The sequence below is a fragment of the Molothrus ater genome, chromosome 9 (genome assembly GCF_012460135.2).
Source record: "Molothrus ater isolate BHLD 08-10-18 breed brown headed cowbird chromosome 9, BPBGC_Mater_1.1, whole genome shotgun sequence".
Lineage (NCBI taxonomy): Eukaryota > Metazoa > Chordata > Aves > Passeriformes > Icteridae > Molothrus > Molothrus ater.
The window spans coordinates 18,901,956-18,924,162 of NC_050486.2; the positions used below are offsets into that span (position 1 = coordinate 18,901,956).

The following is a 22,207-nucleotide window of genomic DNA, read 5'->3' on the forward strand; positions in this document are numbered from 1 at the left end:
TTAGAAATTTGGTCTCCTTCAGTTCCTGAGTTTCCTGCCTCTTTCCTCCCTGCCTATGTCTTTGTTTTCCTCACAAAGAGGAGTTCAGCGATTTCCTGTACCTCCCTTACATCCCATTACCCTTAAAGCAACATTGCTTGACTGCAGTAAAGATCCATCTCAAAACTGAAGAAAGCAGTAAGAACCACAGCAGTCAGCTAAGATTGATTCCAAACAGAAAGAATCTCAGGGCTCACATGTACTCATGTCAGCAGGAAGAGGTGGAAGGAAGCATGTAGACCGTTACCTCTGAGCTCGTAAACACCAAGCTAGTCACTATTCTCCCCCACCTCTTCCTCACCCTCCCTCAACTGCTCCACCTGCTGCTCCTGTACTGCCAGCAGGCTGCAGTCACCCCTCCCAGCTTCACCCTGCCCCTGCCACTCTCCCAAACAGCTCCATGCTCCTCTAACCTCCTCACCCCGGAATCCTCTCTGATATCCTCTGCCAGACGCAGCCTCTTGTTTCCCTTTTGCTTTCTCACTGCTTTCCTACTTGCCAGAAGACCAGCTCCTCAGCCCCTCCTGACCCTTCCTGTCCTGCCTGAGAGCCTCAGGAGCTTTTGGAAGCGTGAGGCTTGGGACAAAGGGCAGAGTCAGGGCTGTGCCTGTACTGGGACATCGCTCTCCCCTCAGTCATATGTGCGTATTTTGCACATGGTCATATACTTTAAAGCAGGGAGTTTTCTTCTCTGACACAGGGGCTCTGCAACAGGCACTGCACAGCAACAGCATCACCAATGAAACTGCTTCCATTCCTAGGTAGGTGAAACCTCTGTCTCTGGGGAGTGTGTGCCAGGCGAGAAGGGAGTGGGACCTGACAAGGAGAAATTATTATATTGGGGATGGTTGAAACCTGCTGGGTACACAGGACTGGAAATCCCTGTAGCTTTGGGCAGTGCTGCTATTGGATTTGGTAATTGCATGGTTAGGATCATCCCACAACCAAACCCAAAACACCAGTCCTTATCTCACTGTGGTTTTGGTACTGAAAAAAAACCATAAATATTGTGAGTTTCTGTGCATTTTTTGTACATTTTTTTCCTTCTCTCTCTCTCCATCTGCTTGGGAAATTTTTAGATCTCACATGCTGAAAACAGTAAAATGACAACAGAATCAACAGGTTTCTGTTTTAATCCCTGTGGAAGACAGTCTCTCCTCTCAGAAACACAGAGAAAATGTGAAATTTGTTGATATCTAAATTGACTTGGATTATATATGTAAATATTTTAAATTGTGTGTAATTTTAAGTCTTTTGAATTTTTCGTGAAGTCTTAATTTTTCGAAGAAAACAGCATCTCCGTGAGATTTCATGCAGCAATGAAACTGTGACACTAGGCTAGCAAATATCCAGAATGACATTTAGGTAGGGAAAAGCAGAACTACAGGGAAAGACAGCACCCAGAAGGATCTTTGTGTTCTGCAACTTTCACTATGTCCCGCTAATAATTTGTAAACTATAAAGTAAAAAAACTTCCTTTCCTTTCTGAGCTAAATGCCTTATACCTACCTATTATAGGGTGTGTGTGATAGTGATCTGTAAGTTTTCTCAAAATAAGAGATTCCTTTTTTTCTTTGTGTTGAAAACCATATGCATTCATACAATGGGAAAGTAGTTATGGCGTTCTGAGAGATTAAATTTAAATAATTTGCCACACCGTAAATAACTTTTAAACCCTGCTAGCATAATGACGTAAATATGTGATATTTCATCTTAATCTACCAAACCATGCCTATGTGTTAGCTTCAGAAGTATGGGAGTGCTTATAAGAATAAAAGGTGTAATCAGGGGAACCCTCTTTGGTATTTTTCCCTCAGACATGTAGGGCAGTTTGGATTTCACTCCATACATAATTCAGAGTGCAAATAAATGCCTGGGCTTTACTGGAAACTACTAGAGAGCTTTGAAAGCCATTGAAATGTTTTCCCCCTATCACTGAGTGACTTCTATGCTGTTTACCAATTTTATGCTGGTTGAGAACACATTTGAGTTGTTTATCTGTGGTGTCTGCTGTTCTACCAAAAATGCCCCTGTAGCTGGTGGCCCTTGCCCTATCCTGCAGTACAACAGAGTCTGTGATGATGTTTACTAGAATACACCCATTTTGTGGAAACCTTTGGCCCAGATCTCATTTTAGTGCTCAGAATAAAGGTTTTAGATAATGAAACAAATCTGATTTTCCTTTGCTCCAGTTTTGATTTCCAGTCTGCTGGACTATGGCTGCACCTCTCCAAGCTGCAACATGACATGCCACAAAGATGCCAGGTGTGAAGTTCAGGGTGGGACAACAGGCTGCTACTGCTCCCAAGGATACACAGGAAATGGCATAACAGTCTGTAAAGGTAAACAGATTTTACCTATACATTTCTTTATGTGCTCACTTGAAAAACTTACTCAAGAGCCCACTAGCTCACGGATTAAACTTTATGTCACAGCAGTATCCTACACTAAGATGTCTTCAAAGCCAAAAATTTTATTATTTTCTGAGACATTGTACAAATTATGCTCAGCTTGGTGTTTTGATATGGCTTGCCCTGTGTCTCAGTTGAGTATGAACCTGTTTTCCAGCTTTTCTTTTCCATGAGAGCTGCTAACTAATCTTTGCTGATTTACCTTCAGTAATTTCCCTTGTGGCTCAGGATTTCTGAAGTTAGGGCTGGTGTGGTGGCTACTGCACTGCCCTCAGCTCCCTGCCTCACACACACAGCACTTGCCCACTCCTCCCAGCAGCTGATCACCATCAGGTAACAGCTCCTGGGCTGCTCTGGGAAAACAGGGAGGTGTGAATGCCACAGAGGCACGCCGGTGCTGGTTTCTCTACTACGGAGAAAAATGCCAGAAATCCTATTGAGCAATCTACTTTAGGATGACTCTGTCTTTCATCTAAAGAAAAGGATATTTTCCCTTCCACCTTCATATTTGAGTTTTCTTCCACTATGAATAGCTCTAATATTTATTTTCACTGTTAGGTATGGCTATGTCCAGCTGCAGACAGGCTGAAATGAATCTTGTCAGTTTTCAGTATCCTGAGAAGTAGTTAGGAGAAGTTGCCATTTACCAGGTCACTTTTTGTGTTTCAAGCATCTTGGGAAATTTAGCAGTTACTACTTAGCAGTAACTCTTTGGTTTGGTATGTGTAGGAAAGCAGCCCACGGGTATTTTGGAGTTTTGTTGCTTATTTGCCGTGCTGTGCTTGGAAGTATGTTTGTTTAAGAAGATTTAGAATGCAAAAGCCTTTTTTCTAAGGCCTCCACTTTTTGTTTATAAGGTGGGAACGTTTAAAGAGAAATATAGATGTATAAAATAACAAAAAATGAGGAATCACAAAATCATAGAATAATTTAGTTTGGAAGAGACTTCTGTAGGTCATCTGGTCCAGCTCCCCACTCAGAGCAGGTTCAACTTAGACCAGGTAGTTTAGGGCTTCAGCCAGCTGAGTTTTGAGTATCTCCAAGGATGAAACCTGCACCTCTCTGGGCCCTTGTTTCAGTGTCTGACCAATTGTGGAAATGTTTTTTTCTGATAGCTGGTTGAGGTTTCTCGGGTTGCAGCTTGTAAGTTTTCCTTCCCATGTGCACTTACCACTGTACATGTCTAATAATAGTTTAGCTTCATCTCCTCCATAAGCCCTCACGACCTCCCATGGTAGAGTAGAGTAGGCAGCATTATTATTTGCCCTTTGCCTTCCCTTCTAAAGTCTGAACAAACATTGTTCTGTCAGTCTCTTTTGCATCAAGTTTCATGTAGTTTCTAAATAAATTGCTTGAATTTAATGCTAACCTCGCTGTGATAGGTAAATCATTATTTGTCTATCAAGCCGGACAAAGGAAAGTAAGAAATGGCCTTCACAAAACTGGTTTTGTTCTTGCACTAGTTCACTTGTAGCACCATGAAAGTCAGCTGGTTTGAATAATAAGTGCACATCATGTTTGCAGAGTCAAGGGCCTAAACTTGTGAATAATGCAGAGAAGGAAGAAAAACAAGTCCATTTTAACAATACTGCCTGTTATAAATCAAGCTAACATTTACTTACCTGGCATCATCTGGTACCCACCACATTGTCTGTACTGGTCTAGAAAGTCTGCAATTATGAATAATCAATTAAATTTGCAGTAAGGATACCTGTTGTTCTCACTGCCATGATTGATGTTCTTAAACCCATCCATTATATAGGCACCTATTATAATGTTATTAAATCTAAATTTGTGAGGACAGGGTTATCTTGCTTTCCATGCTCTTTTTTTTTTTTCTCATAAAATACCTTTTTATTACTTTCCCTTTTACCTGCATTTTCTTAGAGAAATCTACATTCAAATTTCATAAAAAACATTAATTGAGTACTTAAAGAAAATTCATTGTAGTGAAATATGCATTCACAAATCTTGTAAATCCATTAATTGTTTATTAAGAATTATACTCAGTGTTTGAAAACTCGGTCTTTTAAATAAAATTTCCAAAGTCGTTCCAGGCAAACAAGATAATAGATGTACTTCTGGTGCATTGCAGTCAAGTGGCAATGGTTTGAAGCAAGTCTCATATCTGGAGACCAACATTTTCTCTGGTAAAATACCTCAACAGCCACCAAAGTCACTTACCCTCCAGCAAAGCTTATATCAGAACGGTGTGGCTGCTGGCCCTGAAAGAGAGACAATGTTTCTCTAGGGCAGTATGAAACACAGTGCATTACTAATATTGTGCAGTAGTCCTCTAATAGCATAAAAAATTAACCAGAATTTTAATTGGGTAGGTTCTATAAAGGACTAGAAATGTAGGCTACACCCTATCATGAATAGTTTAAAGCTGTGAAGACGTAAAGCAAAGCCTCAGTTGTTAAATGATGTATGAGATCTTGCTGTTCTGTGTGGCAAAAGCAGCAGGTGTGTATGCTGTTCTAGAGAAAGCTACCCATTTTTATTCAGTTAATAATCTTAGGCTTTCACAATGATAGTGCAGTCACCTTCAAAGGAGATCATCAATTATGTGCTAATACAGGCATTTTCGAAAGAGCCTATGTAGTACATTATGTTTACATATTTGCCCTTTTTGTTATTTAGATAGGCTGTGAGAGTCATAATTACTGTCAACAACATTAGTAATTTTGCATAATGTAGAACCAACTTCTTCATTGTGGTTATCTTGGTAGTCAATTAAACCAGAACAGTCATTGTTTTGAGACGTTATTCTGAAACAAGCAATTCAAATTCTTCCTCCTTATAAACAAGTTGAACAGAAAATCTTAGTTTCCAGGTTAGTCCTCTTAAGCTTTCATGGCTGAGAAACTCTTCATTTTTATTTATAGGTACATTCTTACAGTGAAAGGTTTACATTTGTTTCTCTACTTCCACTTGCTTGTAACACCTCTTAAATACTTGTAAAAGTTATTTCTTTGCTGGCCCTGTCTTTTCACTGTGACACACTTAGACATTTTCCCTTGAGTTTTCTGTGCTGCAAAAGGCAATAATGTCCTCTTACATTTATTTCCTAGCACCATTATTGATGAATCATGAATCACTGATGTCAACATACCTTAGGAATGGGGTTTGTTAGTTTTGACTTTGCTCCCTTTGCCAGCTGGCTAAGTGACTGCAGAGAGCTCAAGATTATTGGATTTGCTGTGTATAGATAAAGACACATAGATATGAATTTAATTTCCTGGTGTCAAAGTCATGGCTTTTAAAATAATTATCCTTTTACAATCTTTCCCATAAGGTTTCAACCACTTTAAATTAGGTCATGTTTTGGACTTTCTGAAGGCATACTTTGGCCACTCTAACAAAAAGCTAATCCTCTTCATAATCTCATTGTCTTCAGCAAGAATATATGCAGGAATGTACATAGTCAGGAGAATAACTGATTGTGGTATCTGGCCTCTTTTATGTATCGGAATTATAACTTACAGAGCAATAAATTCCCTCTGTACAGTATCTTCCAGAAAGCCATAAATGAGTCACCTTGTCAAGTTTTACACCTCTGAGGTACAAAATACTATCCCAGTCTCCTTACCTTTTCTTTTGTATTTATATTCCTTGCTTTATGTAGTATTAAATAAGAGAGAATGACCTCTGATAGTACATCTATTTGCTTTTTAGGACTGTTCTTGGGCAGATGTGTATTCTGCTTGTAATGCACAAGGCTTTAGCTTCACAATATCATACACATAATTGAAATAACATGGGCTAAAGCTCTTGGCAAAAAAAAATAAAGATATACCCAGAAACAACTGATTTATAGACAAGTTAACTTCCTCTCATGCAAAAATGCCACGGATTTTTTACAGATAAATAGTACATATTTGCCATTTATGTAAGAAGAGTTGGACATATAAATTAGGTGTTGTTCATAATTCCAGCTTTCTTCTGAAAGAAAATTAAAGGAAACTAACAAAATTTTTGATCCTTTTGAAAAGATAAGGGTAGAAGTAAAACTTCATAGAAGCCAATATTTTATTTTTAAAACAAAGGGGAAAATGAATTGGCATCAGTGATGCTTTCCTAAGCAGCTCTGCTGTTTCAAATGCTGGCTGCTTCTTGATTGCTGACTGCCAATTTGCTGCTTTGCTGGCACACTGCAGGAAATTAAAGTAAACAGTGTGATCACAGTGTTTACTTTAACTTTGTAAAATACGGAAGGAAAATGAAGCAGTGCTGTTTGTTCCAGGAGGGTAGGCAGGCAAGCAGGAAAAGCCTGAACACAATATCCCTCCCAGATATCCCTACACAATATTCCCTTGTAAATGTCACTTGCAAATTATACTGCAAGATTAATCAGTGTTACTTGTAAAATAGTTACAGCTCTTCCAGAAATATTGAGCAAGGACTTAGGCTGTCGGAGGAACTTTCAATTGGGGTAAGGCAGTAACTCTGTTTCTGAAGTGTACTGTAGGAGGATTTATCATTTTACAGAGGTAAAAAGTTCATCTGTGCAAAGTGATATTTTGTATCAAAATACAGAATCCCTGTTAGAACACGGGGCAATTTGTGTAAATCCAGCTGAATCAAATTGAAAGCATGTTCAATATCTGAGCAGAAATATATTTTCTTGCTTTATGGAGAGTCAAAATACCAACTCTGTGGCTTTTGCTGTCTATAAAAAGAAGTTTTCCTGTGAGACCTCAGTTCCTTGTTCTACCATGATGCTGCTGAGTCCCACCATTGACTTTTATTGGAATAGCTGAATTTATTTGGATTCACTGGTGTCATTGTTGCCATTCTGCAGCACCCAATTTGTGTATGTTTTTTTATGGATGGAATTTTTGCTTTCAAATTAAAATGACCCTGTAAAACCACTGTGTATAATCATTTTATTCTATCCAAAATTGTTCTTCAATAGAAAATTATTTAATTCAAATGTTGATTCACCAAAGGAGATTTTTTTTTTTAACAGCAGGCATACATCACTGGATGTCACTTCTGTGTTTACCAAATAGTCTGAAATCACTGATATGGAAGATCCAATCCACACATTTCCTAAATTCATTTCACTGCTATCAGTTACCACAAGCTATAAAAAGGCAAATTGCAGCTGCTCTAACATAGCACAGCAGGACAAAGATATGCCTTAGCCAAACACTAACAGGGCTCAACTCAGTGTGTGACAGCTTGGAAAACTTGGGATGTGCTGTACAGGGGGCCAAAGAGGATCACGAATTCCCAGCCCTTTTGACATGCTCCTTACTCTTTTTCCTTTCCCCTTCTCTTCCTGCACCTCCCAATCTCTTCTTCTTTGCCTCTATATTCTGCTGGAGCTTTTATGTGGTTTCAGGGAAGAAGCAGGAGTCACCTTCTAATTCAGAATTCCTACTGCAGATTTAGGTGTTGGGCATTTTGGTGATGCCAAGATTTGTTGGGAGGCACCATTCTGTTTGTTACATATTTAGGGATAATATTTAACTTAGCCCATGGCTTCAGGGTACCTCTTCAGGGGACAGAAAGTTTTCTTCCCTTGTGTCCTCTTTGGTAATGATACAGCTGAATGGTTTTTTACTTTTCATGAAGTGCAGAGATTGACTGCTGAGCTGTGAGATATCAGCTGAGGTATCTTGGTTTCACATTCCAGATTAAACCTGTAGGCAGATCATGGAATTGAAAAGTCTGGATAAATTAACTGGGAGGATTTGATTTTCTGGTGCATAACAGTCCAATTGCCTAGGAAAGTGCTGGTGTTAATGTTAACATAGCAGGCTCCTGGCCATTTGGGGACCTATGGCTTTATGTGTGTCTTTTGCCTTTTCATGTGCAAGATGTCACACTTTCTGTGAATTTGGGAAGGCTTTCATGGCTGTGATGTCCATCGGCTGCCGGGGACTAACCAGCTGTTGTATGGTTGCCTTCCAGCCACAAAGGATGGAGTTATGTTTATGTTCCTGAAAATAGCCATACCCTTGGCTAACAGTATTAGTCAAAACAGCTTCTGAAGCCTTGAATTTATTTTTTATAGCTATATTCAAATTATGTTTTAGTTGAATTTTTTAAGAGTAGGTCAGGAATTTGAAAGGGGAGCATGGTACATCAGTGCCTGGTGATGCATGAGAATGTGAGTCAGGAAGAAAGCAGTGCAGGATGTCTGGAGTAACAAACAACCCTGCTGAATAAGGCATGGTGGAGGCTGTCTTACTCCAATTGTCTTACCTCTGTAAATGGCTGAGTGTGGAATCACAGAGAGAGACATGGCTCTCCTAGGAAAATCCTGTGAAGCTGTGTAGAAGCTGTGCGAAACTTAGAGGAAAGAATTCAAACAATTATTATCTGTCTTTCTGTGACCATTGTTTATAGCTATGGTTCTGCAGAGTGTGCTATTCATAGTTCACCAATAGTGTAAGAGAATATTCCTAAAGGCCAATCAGGCCTTAGGTCCACCATTGTTTCTATAAGAACTGTAGATTTCTAATAATAAAGTGTCTTTTCATGCCTTCTCATGATGGAGTCCCTGTATCACCTTTGGCTCTCCCCGATACCCCTTTGGTGATAGCTGAGCCCATAAAATTTTGACAGAAAGCATTTTATACATCCAAAATGTCAAATCCAAAAATGAAGAAATCACTCCCAGTTTCCCACTCAAATGAGAGACAGAAGATCTTCAGAGAGTTAGCTCTTCTTCCTACTGCCAGAAAACACAGTTCACCTGGGCCAAAGACACAGCCCACAATAACTATTTTTAAGATTGATGCTAACTTTTAGAAGCCTTGGACAAAGTCCATTTTAGGGACTTTTTAGATAGATTCATTACATTCTCAGATTTGAGCCAAAAAAGGAAAAAAAAAAACCTCTCTATTTTTTTTATGTGTTATGTTTACATTTACTTGAAATGGTACTTTGAGCATGACTAAAATACAGTAATGCATTTTTGAAAGAACCAGAAAGAAACAAACTTCCTCTTGTTATATCTTTAATCATAACCAGACTCTCTTTTAAATTAGTCCTGTTTGCATCTAAAAGAAGTTTTTAAAATGTGTGTAGATGATGAGGTAGAAAAGAGTTATTTGTCTCTCTCAAAAATTTACCCAAACTTTTAGGCTGATTATCTGCACTTGGATGGTTTCTTACTTGTTTAATTCAAAATGTGTTTTAACCCTTGCCAAATAATGCTAATTTCCTTTCTTGAGAAAATACTCCTTTCATCCTGCTTTATGGTACTAAGAATCAATATGTTACATGTTCAGAGGATGTGGGAAAATTCATTTAAGCAGCTATAAACTTGTTATTTCAGAGTTTGCTTACTTTGTGTTTACCAGAGATATGATTCCCTTCCTGTGTCTCTAACATCTGAAGTAGTCCCAGGAGGTCCAACAGTAACAATATGTTCTTCTCACTTGCTGTTTTCAAGTAAAAGGATGAAAAGTATTTCCTTAACATGTATACTCATACATGTATATTAAATGCACACAACCATGTACACAGGAACCGGTATATAAGTAGGCATGTGAATAAAAGTAGAATTTTCTATGAAAAAAAAAGGCAAGGTATCTCAAAATTCTGTTTTACTCATTCTGTGACTGTATAGTCAAAATTAGTTTTTGTTTAGGAAAGAACAGGATTTATTATAAAGAAATTTCTTCCATAAATTCCACTTCCTTGAGACTTCTCAGCTTAGACTTGCCCATGGTAGAGGCTGCTGCAGCCATCAGACTGTGCTGCTGCCTTTGGGCTGTGAAGTCAGTGTCACCCACAGAACAAGGGATGCATCATCGGGAATTACACACATGAGATGATGTCAGTTCTGCACAGCTCCACTGATTTACATATAATAATAGCCCACTAATCTCCTATACTCATTTTACTTTTCTCTCTGTAGCTCTATATTGAACTCATAGAGTTCAATTACAGAAAAGTGTTTTCTTCGGGATTTTTTTCTTTTTGCCTTTTTTTAATTGTTGTTTTTTATTTTTTTCTGCCAAAACATGCTGGCCAGGAGTGGTGAAGTTGTATGTAACCACATTTGAAATGTGTAATTTATCTAGGATGATATGCTGGTGCACAATTTTTCTGTGTATGACTGTGAAAAATTGCCGACTGAGCTGTTGGCAGAGCGAATATCAAACCCAGCTCAGCCCTGTGTGTATGAAAGAGTTTAAGAAGGTAATTGACACTTTGGACCTCTATTTGCCAAAGAAAGAGATAATGACGTTCTCCAAGAAGATTAGAATCTAACCAAACATTGTGCTCTAAATATAGAGCACAAAGCCAGGTGATGTTTGTGAAAATGCTGCTGGGCTGCAGGAGAGGGAGGGGGCTGAAGGACTGCAATTTTGCACTGTATATTTTTTAGGTACACAGATTTAATTTAGAGATTATGGCTTGAAAATGAAATTTACAGTATGTGTGTTTTTCGGCGATAAGAAATTGATTTTGTGACCTTGGTGCACACTAATTGAAATATCTGGCACGGTGTTTTGCTGAGGTTAAAGGAAGCCATATATGCCTGGAGCCGCATTCTCCTTTCACCTTGAACTGCGTGGTTAATCACAGCCCCAATCAGGGGCAGGAAGGAAGCTGCTGTTTCACTGGGGTACAAGGAAGCTGAATAATCTCTGCTCATTGTCTAAGGGATAGCTGCTTGTGTGATTACCTCTGGCTGGGCTTAGGAGGTTCACAATTACTTTAAAATGGAGAATTCTGGTGCAATTGACGTTCAGGGAGCGCCAGAGGCCAGAGCCTCAGCAGCGGTGGTGCCACAGCTGGAGCAGACACAGTGAGGTGCAGGGGGGTCTCCTTCCACCTGCCCACCACAAACCTGGCTGCTCCTTTGGGGTGAGACACCTCTGTCCTGTGCTCTCTGGGACTGTGCTGGGACAGGAAGCAGGGAAAAGGTTCTCTGGCTGTGTTCTGTGTGCGCTGTTCCAGTGGCATGGGGCACTCTGCCCCTGGATGTTTCCTCCTGCTCTAAAGGCTGGTTGCAGCACTGAGGAACAGCAGCCATGTCACAAGGGACTGCTGGTGGGGTTTTGGTTGAATATGCTTAATTTAACTGGGTTTCTGCCTTAGCTTGGACACGTACAACTGGGACACTCTGAGATTGTCTAAATAATGGTGTGGTAGGGTGTCCCATTATTTCGCTTATTATTTAATGTTACACATTTGCTAGGTTGGCACAGGATCTTGTTTTTCAAAAAGGAAAATGAAAGATCCTGAAAAGCCTTGACAATAAATGGTTATTTGTTCAAAACAGCCAAGTCTAATCTTTGTTTATGTTACTAGGCTTCATGTAATGGTCTTGCAATAAAGAAAAACAGTTCTGCAGGATATGCACTGGCTTTTATGTTTTATTTGTAATGAAAGCTAGGCACATAGGCAGCAATCTACATAAGTTACATTGAGGGAGAACATGAGCTTGGATGGTGACTTGCATGTTTATATATTTACTTTCTATTTGTTGCAAAGTGCCTGTATCTCAATTTTTAAAAAATGTGAAATTAGCCTGAGGTATTGCAGATTTTATCTCCAGAATTTTACCAGTGGGAGATGAAGAGAAAAGGTGAATTCATTCTGTGCTGGGAGACCAGTGCTTCTCTCTGCCCCATCTGTGCACATGAGCTGTGGGTCTGTTCCCACAGCCATTGTCCTGTCTTGTCATGCTCAGTCCCAGCTGGGACAGAGTACAGCCGTCTTCACTGCCCTCCTGACGTTCTAGTGAGTTTTGGGTGTCCCCAAAGCTCAAAGGGTCTGAGGGTAACCCAGCCTTGGCTCACAGTTTGCATCAGAGAGTGATGGCAGGCAGGGAGATATTGCAGCAGTAATCTCTGTATCCCATGACAGTCTTCATCACTGATCCCTGTAACACCAGAGGCCCTAAAGAAACTCTAGAGAAGCTTCAGGGTGTTGTCATGGTCTGAAAGAGAAATTCAGTTAAGCTCTGCAGGCCTGAATAGGAGCTCTGAGTCCTGCATTTTTAGCTTGTGATGATGAGAAAGGAATAGGTGAAAAATTGTATAACAATGAAGACTTTGCCTTACTTTTTCTCTTGAATAAATCATTTTCATGGGGAACATTGATCCTGAGGAAGCTCTACCTTTCCAAAATCAGCCTGTAAGGAGTTCAGAAGGGAGAGGAAACTGGAGGTACTCAGACAGACAGTTTCAGGCCCTTTGTTCCTATCCAAAATGTTCCATTATTTAGAGCTACGATGAAGCATGCATCAATTCATAAATATGACCCACTGTGCAATATAAAAAATATCAATATTTCTCTCCCATTGTGTCAGGGATATCTGGTGCATACAGAAAGACTTTCATCTCCTTAGCTACCACAGAGAAAATGGGAAAGGCAAACAGCCTTCAAAAGTGACTCAAAAGCATAGATGAGGAGAAGTTTCTAAAACTTTACACAGATTTTCATCTGAGCAGATCAAAATAGAAACTGTGCAGGGCAGCAGTTTTAAACTATGCAGAACTACAATTTGGCTTCTTTTTCAGTGTTGTCATGCAAATCTTGCTATGGTGATTCCACAACTCTTTCATCATACTCAGCTTTATGGTTAAAACCTTGGAAACTCATAGTAAAGCTGCCTTTAGAAAATGAGGCCACTTCAGGATGCATCATACAGCACCACTGGTCTCCCAGTAGTCAAATACTCAATCCCAGGTGTGTTGGGACACAGCAGTGGGTTACACAAGTGTGGAGCTCCATTTATATCACTTTGCACACACAAGGTCTGGGGTTCAGGTGGAAGTCAAAGGAGAGGCTGGGATAATATTTAGACAGCTGTAGGCTGAAGAAAAAAAGAACTGTTAACTAACTTTTTTGTATTTCCTATTGAATAAACAGGTAGTATGTTAATACCACCAAATGTTTTTTGTTTGAGCAGAGGGATGTGCTATAAAACCTCTGAGCTTTATTCTCTGTTCTTAGAGAAAGCTACTGCAGCTTTCATTACCTGTAAACAGCTCTTGAATTATTACTCAAGTTTTGGCATTAGACTGATCACCCTACAGGAAACTTTTAACCTGGCAAGGGCACATTACCCTCAAGGAATGCCATGCAGACAGCCACATCCCATTTTGAGCTTGATATTCATGCCAGTAAGGAGTCTGTGCTGCAATGTGGACAGCTGGCTTTGAGAGCTGTGAGGGAAATCCTAGAGCAGGGCTGTTGCTGCCTTCACTGCAGTGTGGTAAAAATAGACCTGCTGCCTCTGTTCCTGCAGCAGCAAGCAGTGGCAGGAGCACGGATGAGTACAGTCAGGTGTTTTATCAGGGTTTCCTGCAGAAGGGGTGATGCTGGTGACATTCCTCCAGCAGGGAGGTAGGTGGCTTATGATTGAGTCTCGCTAGCCACAATGGCTCTTGGACACAAAGCCACAGTTAGGGATGGATTTTCCAAAGAAAGATATGTTCAGGATTTTTGAACTGTCTGGCTCTACCTGAGGTGCCTAAAGGAGGACTGAGTTGTTTCAAAAGAATACTCCCAGTTGTGGATGCCAAGCAATTGAAAATCTGTCCGTGAAGTGCCTTTTATTTTCCTACCATCTGATGGCAGTTTGGGTTTTTGATTGATTTATTTCTTTATTTTTAACTGTAAAGACCTTTTAATTAGGGAGAGGAACTATGTGAATGAGCTGGAGCTGCTGGTGGTAGCAGCTCCTTGCCATTAGAGATTGGGTCATTAAATAAGTAGATAATATCCTCCTTATTGAGGAGATTTAGAAAATCATAAGGACTTTGCATTATTACGGTGTTTAGCATTCACAAATGGAGTAAAAAGCCCCATAATGGCAATTTTCATTAGTTCCAATGCATGTGGAGGGCTCTTTTCTTTCTTTGAACAGCCAAACACTAAACAATTCCTAAATCCCTCCTTGTTACTTATGTTTTCTTCTTGGTGGTTAAAAACCCCATAAAGCAGAAATTGAAGACTTGCTATTAAAATACTTACTGACAGCTCCATTCAAAACATCCTTTCAAATAGTGCTATATCACATTGTGATTCATCTGCCATTCTGATAGAGTTGCTTTAACAAGTACCTTCCTTCTTGGTTAGGGCCCATCTCTTTTTACTGGAAAATTTTTCCTTTAAACACTTTACTGAACCTCTGCTGTAAACAAGCCTTTCTTTCCCTGGTGCTGTACTGTTTGTAGCTGCAAAACACATGTAGCCCCTAAAAAGCATGGTGACAGGCTTTTTGGCATGAAAAGGAGAAAGCAGCAAGAGAAAGAAACCCTGGCTTTTTTCCCCTCCTCACCTGTGCTGTATGGGTGCAAGCACCCTGTGACATTAGCCCAGGTCAGGGTTTCTGGCTCAGCGTTGTGTCCCAGGGAGGGGACACGGCCCTGCAGGGCTGCCACACCTCCTGGCACTGCTGGGCACTGGCTCTGCCCCGGCCAGACCCTGCAGAGCAGCACCTCTGCAGTACCAGGGTGCAGCTTCCACCAGCTGGAGACCAAACCCAGGAACATCCTGGGAATGAAGTGGTCCCCAGGGCATTTCACTGTTGAAGCTTGAAGTTAGAATTATTTACAGTCACTTTAACAGGACAACAGCTGCTCTTTACCTAGAGATGAGCCAAGAGCACTGAAAGAATTTGGATCTGAATTGCAGATGGACGGATTTCAATTTGATTCAAGTAGCTGGACTGCATGATTCTGTACTGTAAGCTCTCAAAGTCAGAGCTTGAGAGAAAAATCATTAATTTGGAAGCTGATACCCTGAAAGACTTTTATGAAGCAATATATTTTCATGGCAGACACAGATCAATTTAAAAGTAGTAATCAAGAGCCATGTGCTACGTGTTCACAGACAAAAAATGTAGGGAATCCAGCCAGAGCCAGACACTTAACATTCAGAGCATTCAGACTAGCACTGAAGATATTGCCTCTATGGAAAATAGTAGGGTTCAGAATTAAAGTATTGTGAATTTGTTAGATAATCACAATTCTGTGCAGACATAAAGATTCTGCCAGATTGCTGCCAGAAACTAGCTCAACATAACTTTTCTAGGCAAATTTGTGTTTAACTTCTGCAGAAACTTTGGAGAAAGGAAGAGTCTCTACAAATATTCGACTAAAAAGATGTGTTAAATTCTTGAGAAAAGAGATAAAATTATAAGATAACCCATTAAAAACACTTTTTATCATATTTGAAAGGCATTCTCTAAATTTAGTCACTATACAAGTTTTCATCAAATGAGATTCAGACCCAGGTCCTTACCAGTCCTAAGAATTTTTAGGTGTAACATTTGCTTAAAAATAAAGCATCCACACATTAGTGTTTTATGTCATGCAAATAATTGCATTGTATAAAAGCATAATTTATATTTACTTGGAAAGTACTACAACTAAACTCCTTCTGGAAATTTTTAACTTTGCTCCCTAAGTAGTCTCTTTGGCAATACTTACATGAAAAAAATAGAAGCTACTAGCAGTGATAGGTATTTCAAAAGGTGGATTAAAATCATCGCTTATCAGCTCCTCAAACATTTGGGATTTGTGCTTGGAGCCAGGCATGGTTTTCGTTCCTCTGCTGAAGTCATCCTCTGCCATGACTTAAAGCAGCCTGAAGAGACTTTTGTGTGTGTTACATACACTTTCTTAGGTTGATTTTGCTCTAGTTTTCCATATCAGTGTTTACCAGTCAGGAAGGAAAGTAGGGAATAGTATAATCTTTGATGGATACCTTTGTTTTAGCTGACATGTTCAGGTTTTTGGTGTGTCATGGTCTAACTCCAGCCAGCGACTCAGCCCCACACAGCAGCTGCTTTGCTTTCCCCAGTGAGGCAGGGGCGAGAATCAGCAAAATAAAAGTAAGAAAACTTGTGGGTTGAAAAAAAGACAGTTTTACAAGTACAGCAAGGGTTGTGCACGCAAGAAAAGCAAAAGAGGGCTTTCATTCACCACTCCCATGAGCAGGCAGGTGTTCAGTCATTCCAGGACAGCAGGGCTCCTTCATCTGTAACTTAGAAAAACAAAAGCCATCCCTCTGAATGTGCCCCCCTTCCACCTTCTTCCTCCAGCTATGCATGCTGAGCATGACACAATCTGTTAAGGAATGGTGTCATATAGTTAAGCACTCTGCACATATTGTCACTAAGATAGATAAGGACAGTGGCATATTTTCATGGGTGTTTCCATAGCACACAGAGAACAGTGCTTGGAAAAAATCTTATTTTTCATGAGGACTCTGGTCTAGTGAAAGCCTGCTCATAGCTGAGGGGTTAGAACTAGGTCTTTATGGTCCCTTCCAACACAAACCATTCTCTGGTGATTCTATGATTCTGTAACATAGGACCTATTGGAACATGCAGAATTAATTTTTTTACACCTCTTGGCAGATTCCATTTGGGTGCATTGTTTTGCTTGTGGAGAGTGAAATTCCTAAAAAGGCCTCTGTGTCAATTTTCACTACTTCTGTTCATCATGTTGATAGTATATGCAAAGAAGTCATACAAAGAAAATGGTAAGATTTTTACCACTGGTTTCTCCTCAGAAAAGAGATGTTATATATATATATGTTAGATGTTATATGAAGACACATGGCTCTGTATTACATTGCTACATGCTAATCCACACAAAATCTTAGAAAACTGCAAACATTGAAATTTATTGAGACTAGAAAATGAGAATTAATATCTGGCATCTTTGGGAGAATTGTTATAACTAATAATTGCCTCCTAGCTGATTTTGTTGTTATTTCTCTGCTCCTGCCTTTGACAGACCAGATGTACGCTGCTTTTGGCTGGACTTACAGTGGCCTCCCATTATTATCAGCTGGGACATAAAACCTTTCCTCACATATTTGTATAGCTGAGTGTGGTCACAGACTCTTCCCATTCCCATCCTCTCTGCTTTCCCTCTAAAGAATAATTCTGTCCTGATTGATATTAAAAGCATCTAGTAATTTAGTATCATCCATGAATTTATTTCTCAGAATGTTCATCTCTTTTTCCAGAGCATTAAGAAATACGTAAAATGAGACTGGGCTTAACACCAGCTCCTGGGGAAGCCCACTGGGTAGCCCTTTACAGCTCAGTGCAGAGCCGTTTGTCATCACCCATTGTCCTTTGTTTACATTCCTGCAGCCAGTTTACAATCCCCATGACAGCACTCTTACCCAAGACATCATAAGATATTTTTTAATAAGATTTTGTGAGCCACTGTATCAGATGCTATGCTACATCCCAGATACGTTGTACTTTCAGCCCTTGCTGTTTGCATCACATGCTACTTGGAGGTTTAGGAAACAATTTCAAAAATATTCAGCAATTCTCTGGATGAATTCAGATGGAGGCATCTTGTGTGTGCACTGTGCAGTTTGTATCCATAGGACATCTCTCATGCCATCAGGGCATGTGGATTGGTGGGGACAGGAGCTTTTGCTCTCATGTTTGGGACTTGTCTCTTACTCAAAACAGAAATACATGGACAGATCTTGCACTGGCTTCACCAAGAGCTATTCCTGCCTGAGAATGGCAAGATCACACTGAGGATCAAATCCTCTTTCTGAAGGGATTACATTTCCTGCCAAATATGTGACATGGTTCAGTTTCAAGCACATACAAAATAAATCTCCGTCAAGACAGACGTTTAACAGTGGCTTAGTATCCAGGACTGTCATGGGAGACAGCTCTCAGCATCCAATCTAGCAGGATCTTCTGGCCAATGTCTTCAAGACCTTGGAATCTACCTCTCTTAAATAATTTATAGGGATAAATTTTGTATTAATTTGTATGTATTGCACAAGTGTGGATAAGAAGAGTTACATTTTTGAGGGAGATGACTTCTGAGAAGTCACTTATAAGCATACTAGTTTGCCTTCCTGTCTACTCTTGTCACTGCTTGCAAATCTTCACTCTCTTCTTTGTGTCACTTACCCATGTTCTTCCTTGGACTTTAAAATGCATTCATCAAGGAGATAACAGACTTAGTTTTGAACATCACCAAGGATTATTCTGTGAAAACAATACTACTGAAGATATGTGATGGCTAATTTGTAAGTTATGTGCGGGCACTTAATGAATATTACAAAAATTTCTGTCCAGCTCCTGGGGAAACAAAAAGAAGAAAAAGAAGCAATATAATCTCACTCAAGAGCAAGAAGCTCTTCCTCTTGCAAGAAGCAATATAATCTTGCTCTGTTTCTGGCAGTGGTGGGTGCCTGCTCTGAGAGCTCCCAAGAGTCATACTTCCTGTGCTGGGACAATCAGAGGCAAATGCTGTCATTTCCACCCTGGAAACTAACTGCTAATACAGTTAATACCCTGCACAGAATACTCACATAGGAAAGTATGGGTAATAGTGTAATGAGATTTTTTTTCCCCTATGAAAATATGCAAAAACAAAAGAAGAAAGAAAAGAAAATATATGGGTGTTTTAAACCAGATATGCCAGCCTTAAATATTTTGCACCACCTTCCTCCTCTGGAAATTAAGAATGTTTAAAGCAGACTAACTTAGGGGTGTGTTGGCATGGCTATGTGATCCCAAGATCCAATCTATACTTCAAGATTGCACCAATTGGAAAATGCTCTCATGAATAAAATAATATGGAATAAAGTGTTGTTTATGATTTCTTTTCTCAGCAGATTAGCTATGTACATCTTGTAACACAGGCTGACTTTGTGGAATATCAAGCACTTCTAGAAACCTGTTTGAAAATAAATTACATTATCCAGCCAAAGCAATATCAGAAATGTCCCACAGTCTACACTATCTTAATGTTGATTTAAAATCATATATTCATATTACCATTTTATGTCTAGTAAAGCAATGTGATGGAGTCTTTCTTTTGCCAAAGTTGTATTATCTCATTTCTCTGAGTTAGGTAAACTGTAATGTGTCTGCTTTACAGATGGGTAAACTTAGCATAAAGAGAGGAAAGCCACTGCTTTGGGTTAAGAAAGCCTAAATGTGAGCACTTTCATCTATATTGGTCAGTCACAGTGGCAGTGGCTCCTAAAATGAGCTTCTTTCCACTCATTTATATGACAGATTATTTTACTTTAAACAATTCTTCGATAAAATATATTAGGTGTCCCTAGGGCAGGAACCTGAAATCAAGACTGGCACATGAGGCATTACCTGCCCAGCTGCAGAGATGCACTCCTGGGCTCGGGGAGATTGAGCTGCTCTTGCCACCTGAAGCAGCCTCGGTAGGAGGGACAGGGGTGAAGCTCTGCTCAGGCACTGCCTCCAGCTGGGTGATTGGTGTGTTTTTCAGGACGAGGGGAGGGCAGGTTTGTTTAAGACTGCCTCCCAACTCCTTCCTGCTAAAACACTGCTAATGAAGAGGACATTGCCATTACCTTCATGTCTTTCTCCTTTTCTTCTTCCTGTGTTTGAATAAAAGTGACTCCTACTGTGCTGATCATAGCACAAGCTCCCATAGGTGTTTATAGGACCCCAACCCTTTGGAAATGAGTTTTCAGTGGAATTGAGGCATCATTACAAAATAAAGACTGCCCCACTTATTGTTGACAGGGTCAAGACAGTCCTGATATCAGGAATCACAACGCGGCATTTGTCAAAGTGCTTTTGGTGCCAAAATTCTTTTTTTGAGTTGTGATTAAAGAAGGAAGTAATCACAGAGAAAGGAAATAGAGTACCCCAGTCAGTAGCCAGTCTTTTCCAGCCAGCATTTTGAGAAATGCTGTATAAATTACAGGCATGTAAATTACAGCTAGTATTATGAAACATTGGACCTACGGGGGGTTTTAGCCTGCATATATGGAACAGCCAACATACTGTTTCCATCATTTTAATAACCTATATAGAGCAGGTGGCTGATGCAGTTAATGCTGGCATCATTTTTCTTTCCCTATGTGATTTGCTGTGATGACAGTTCTGTCATTTCATTTTGACTATTTAAGGCTATTAGGAAGCATTTTTGGATAATCACCTAGAACAGGTATTTTCAAGCATGCCTAAAGCATATAGGGTGTCATCACCTTTCACACTGCATATTTCTAAATAAGTATATGATATATTCTTTGTTAATCAATGAAAAAACCACAGACAAGATCACCAGCTGTGATAAACTGCCTAGATTCAATTAGTTAGATGGAGTTATACTCTTTTGTTCCAGATGGAGATCAAGTCCAACATCATACAATTGCAAACATTTCAAAGAAGTGAAACATTTCTAAGATCATTGAAATACATATTTTGCATTTCAAAGATAAAATACCAATATGTCATCAAACCATTTAATTTTCTTCCAAGTCTGAAAGTAAATTGACAAGAGATCAGCAATTGGCAGGAGAACAAATGAAACATATTGAAAGCAAAGTGGGATCCTTATACAGTTATTTTCTCTGTGAAGCAGGTAGACAGATATGAGCTAAGTCTGTCAGCAGGTGTTAGTCAGAGCTGCAAGACTGAAGTGTGTCAGAAGCTTCTGTTTGAAGAAATATGTACTGGTAATGAAATGAGTGATTCCCTGTCGTTGACTTTGCCTTGATTATTTGCTGGTCTCTTTCTTCTTATTGTTAGTTTATCATCTGTCACATTCTTGTGAAGAGGTTTTCAGAAATGCATCAACAAAACAAGGAGGCACAATTATGTAACTCGATATTTTATAAATTTTCAAGAGATTTAATAGGCATTGTGCCCAGGTTGTGTCTGAAAAGTTGAAAAAACAAAGAATTTCATATAATGAATAGTAGGATCACTGGATTTGTAGAACCTTTTTGCCAAGTTATGTGTCTGTGGATCAGACCTCATGTATGCATTGTCCTACAAACCAGGAAAGTGGAACCGTGAAAATATTTGACTTTCTTTCATTTAAAATAGATTAAAATTTCTGTTGCTAGGAGCTGCTGGTACTTGGGTTTTGGGGGTTTTTGTTTAAGTTTTCAGTTTTGGAGTTGTTAATGTGATTTCAGGAGCTAAAGCTTTAAGCAGAAAAAATACTGAATGTTGTAGAAGTATTCATTTCATATACTGGGGGCATTTCTAAAGACTGAGCACTTGAACATTTAGGTGCCCATTGATGCATAAAAATAACGAGTAATAACAAGTAATTCTGCTCAAAATAGACTATCACAACCCTCTTTTTGTCTGCAATTTTGACCTTAGATTCTACATTAGAACACTTTTTTCCAATAGAAGGAACTTTTCTTTAGAGCATGGTTTAGTCTGCTTGAGAAGGTTGCTGCAAGGAGGGCATCTGTGGAATGGGCTCACAGGGCTTAAAGACAAGCATGAGGAACTTGTAACTTCTCTGTAATACCAAAAGGGTATTCAGGGTTAAACCTCCCAACCACTCAACTCCATGGCAGAATTTCCTTTTTAGCTCTGCTTTTTAATGGGGTAATAAGGTACCTTTCTAACTGTGCAACTTAATCTTGCACCGTCCTTCGCTCGAAGTAAAAACATTCTGGAGAGCAGTGTTTGAAAGGAAGTTTCAGTTTGTTTCATTTCTTAAGATTCATTATGTGGTTTAAGCTTACCCAAACAAGATCAAGGTACCAAATGAGTTCATATTGCTATCAAAGCAAATGTGACCTTTAAGGGTTTGAGCTCATTTTGTTTAAATCAAAACAGACAAGGTAAATGAAAGGATTTGGTAGATGGGGAACTGAGACAAAGGCAGGCTAAGTGATTCCACAGGCTTCCACCCAGAGTCTATAGGACAGTCAATAAAAGAAAATGAAATCTGTGAGTCTCTCAAGGTCATATAATCAAGGGTGCATCCAGCTCACAACCTTTGGTTGTGGAGGTGGCTTCAGGAGCATGTGTGGAGATG

At 39.6% G+C, this 22,207-nt stretch overlaps 1 protein-coding gene across 2 annotated transcripts in view; it reads left to right on the forward strand.

The window, feature by feature from the left end:
* Positions 1 to 386: 386 nt before the first annotated feature.
* ADGRL4 (adhesion G protein-coupled receptor L4) overlaps positions 387 to 22,207 on the forward strand; it is a 72,540-nt gene continuing 50,719 nt past the window's right edge. For both annotated transcript variants that reach the window (XM_036388218.1, XM_036388219.1), the window contains exons 1-2: positions 387 to 800; positions 2,232 to 2,381. In XM_036388218.1, the coding sequence (XP_036244111.1) occupies positions 779 to 800; positions 2,232 to 2,381 (172 nt within the window). In that variant the 5' untranslated portion in view covers positions 387 to 778. The remainder of the gene's footprint in view (positions 801 to 2,231; positions 2,382 to 22,207) is intronic.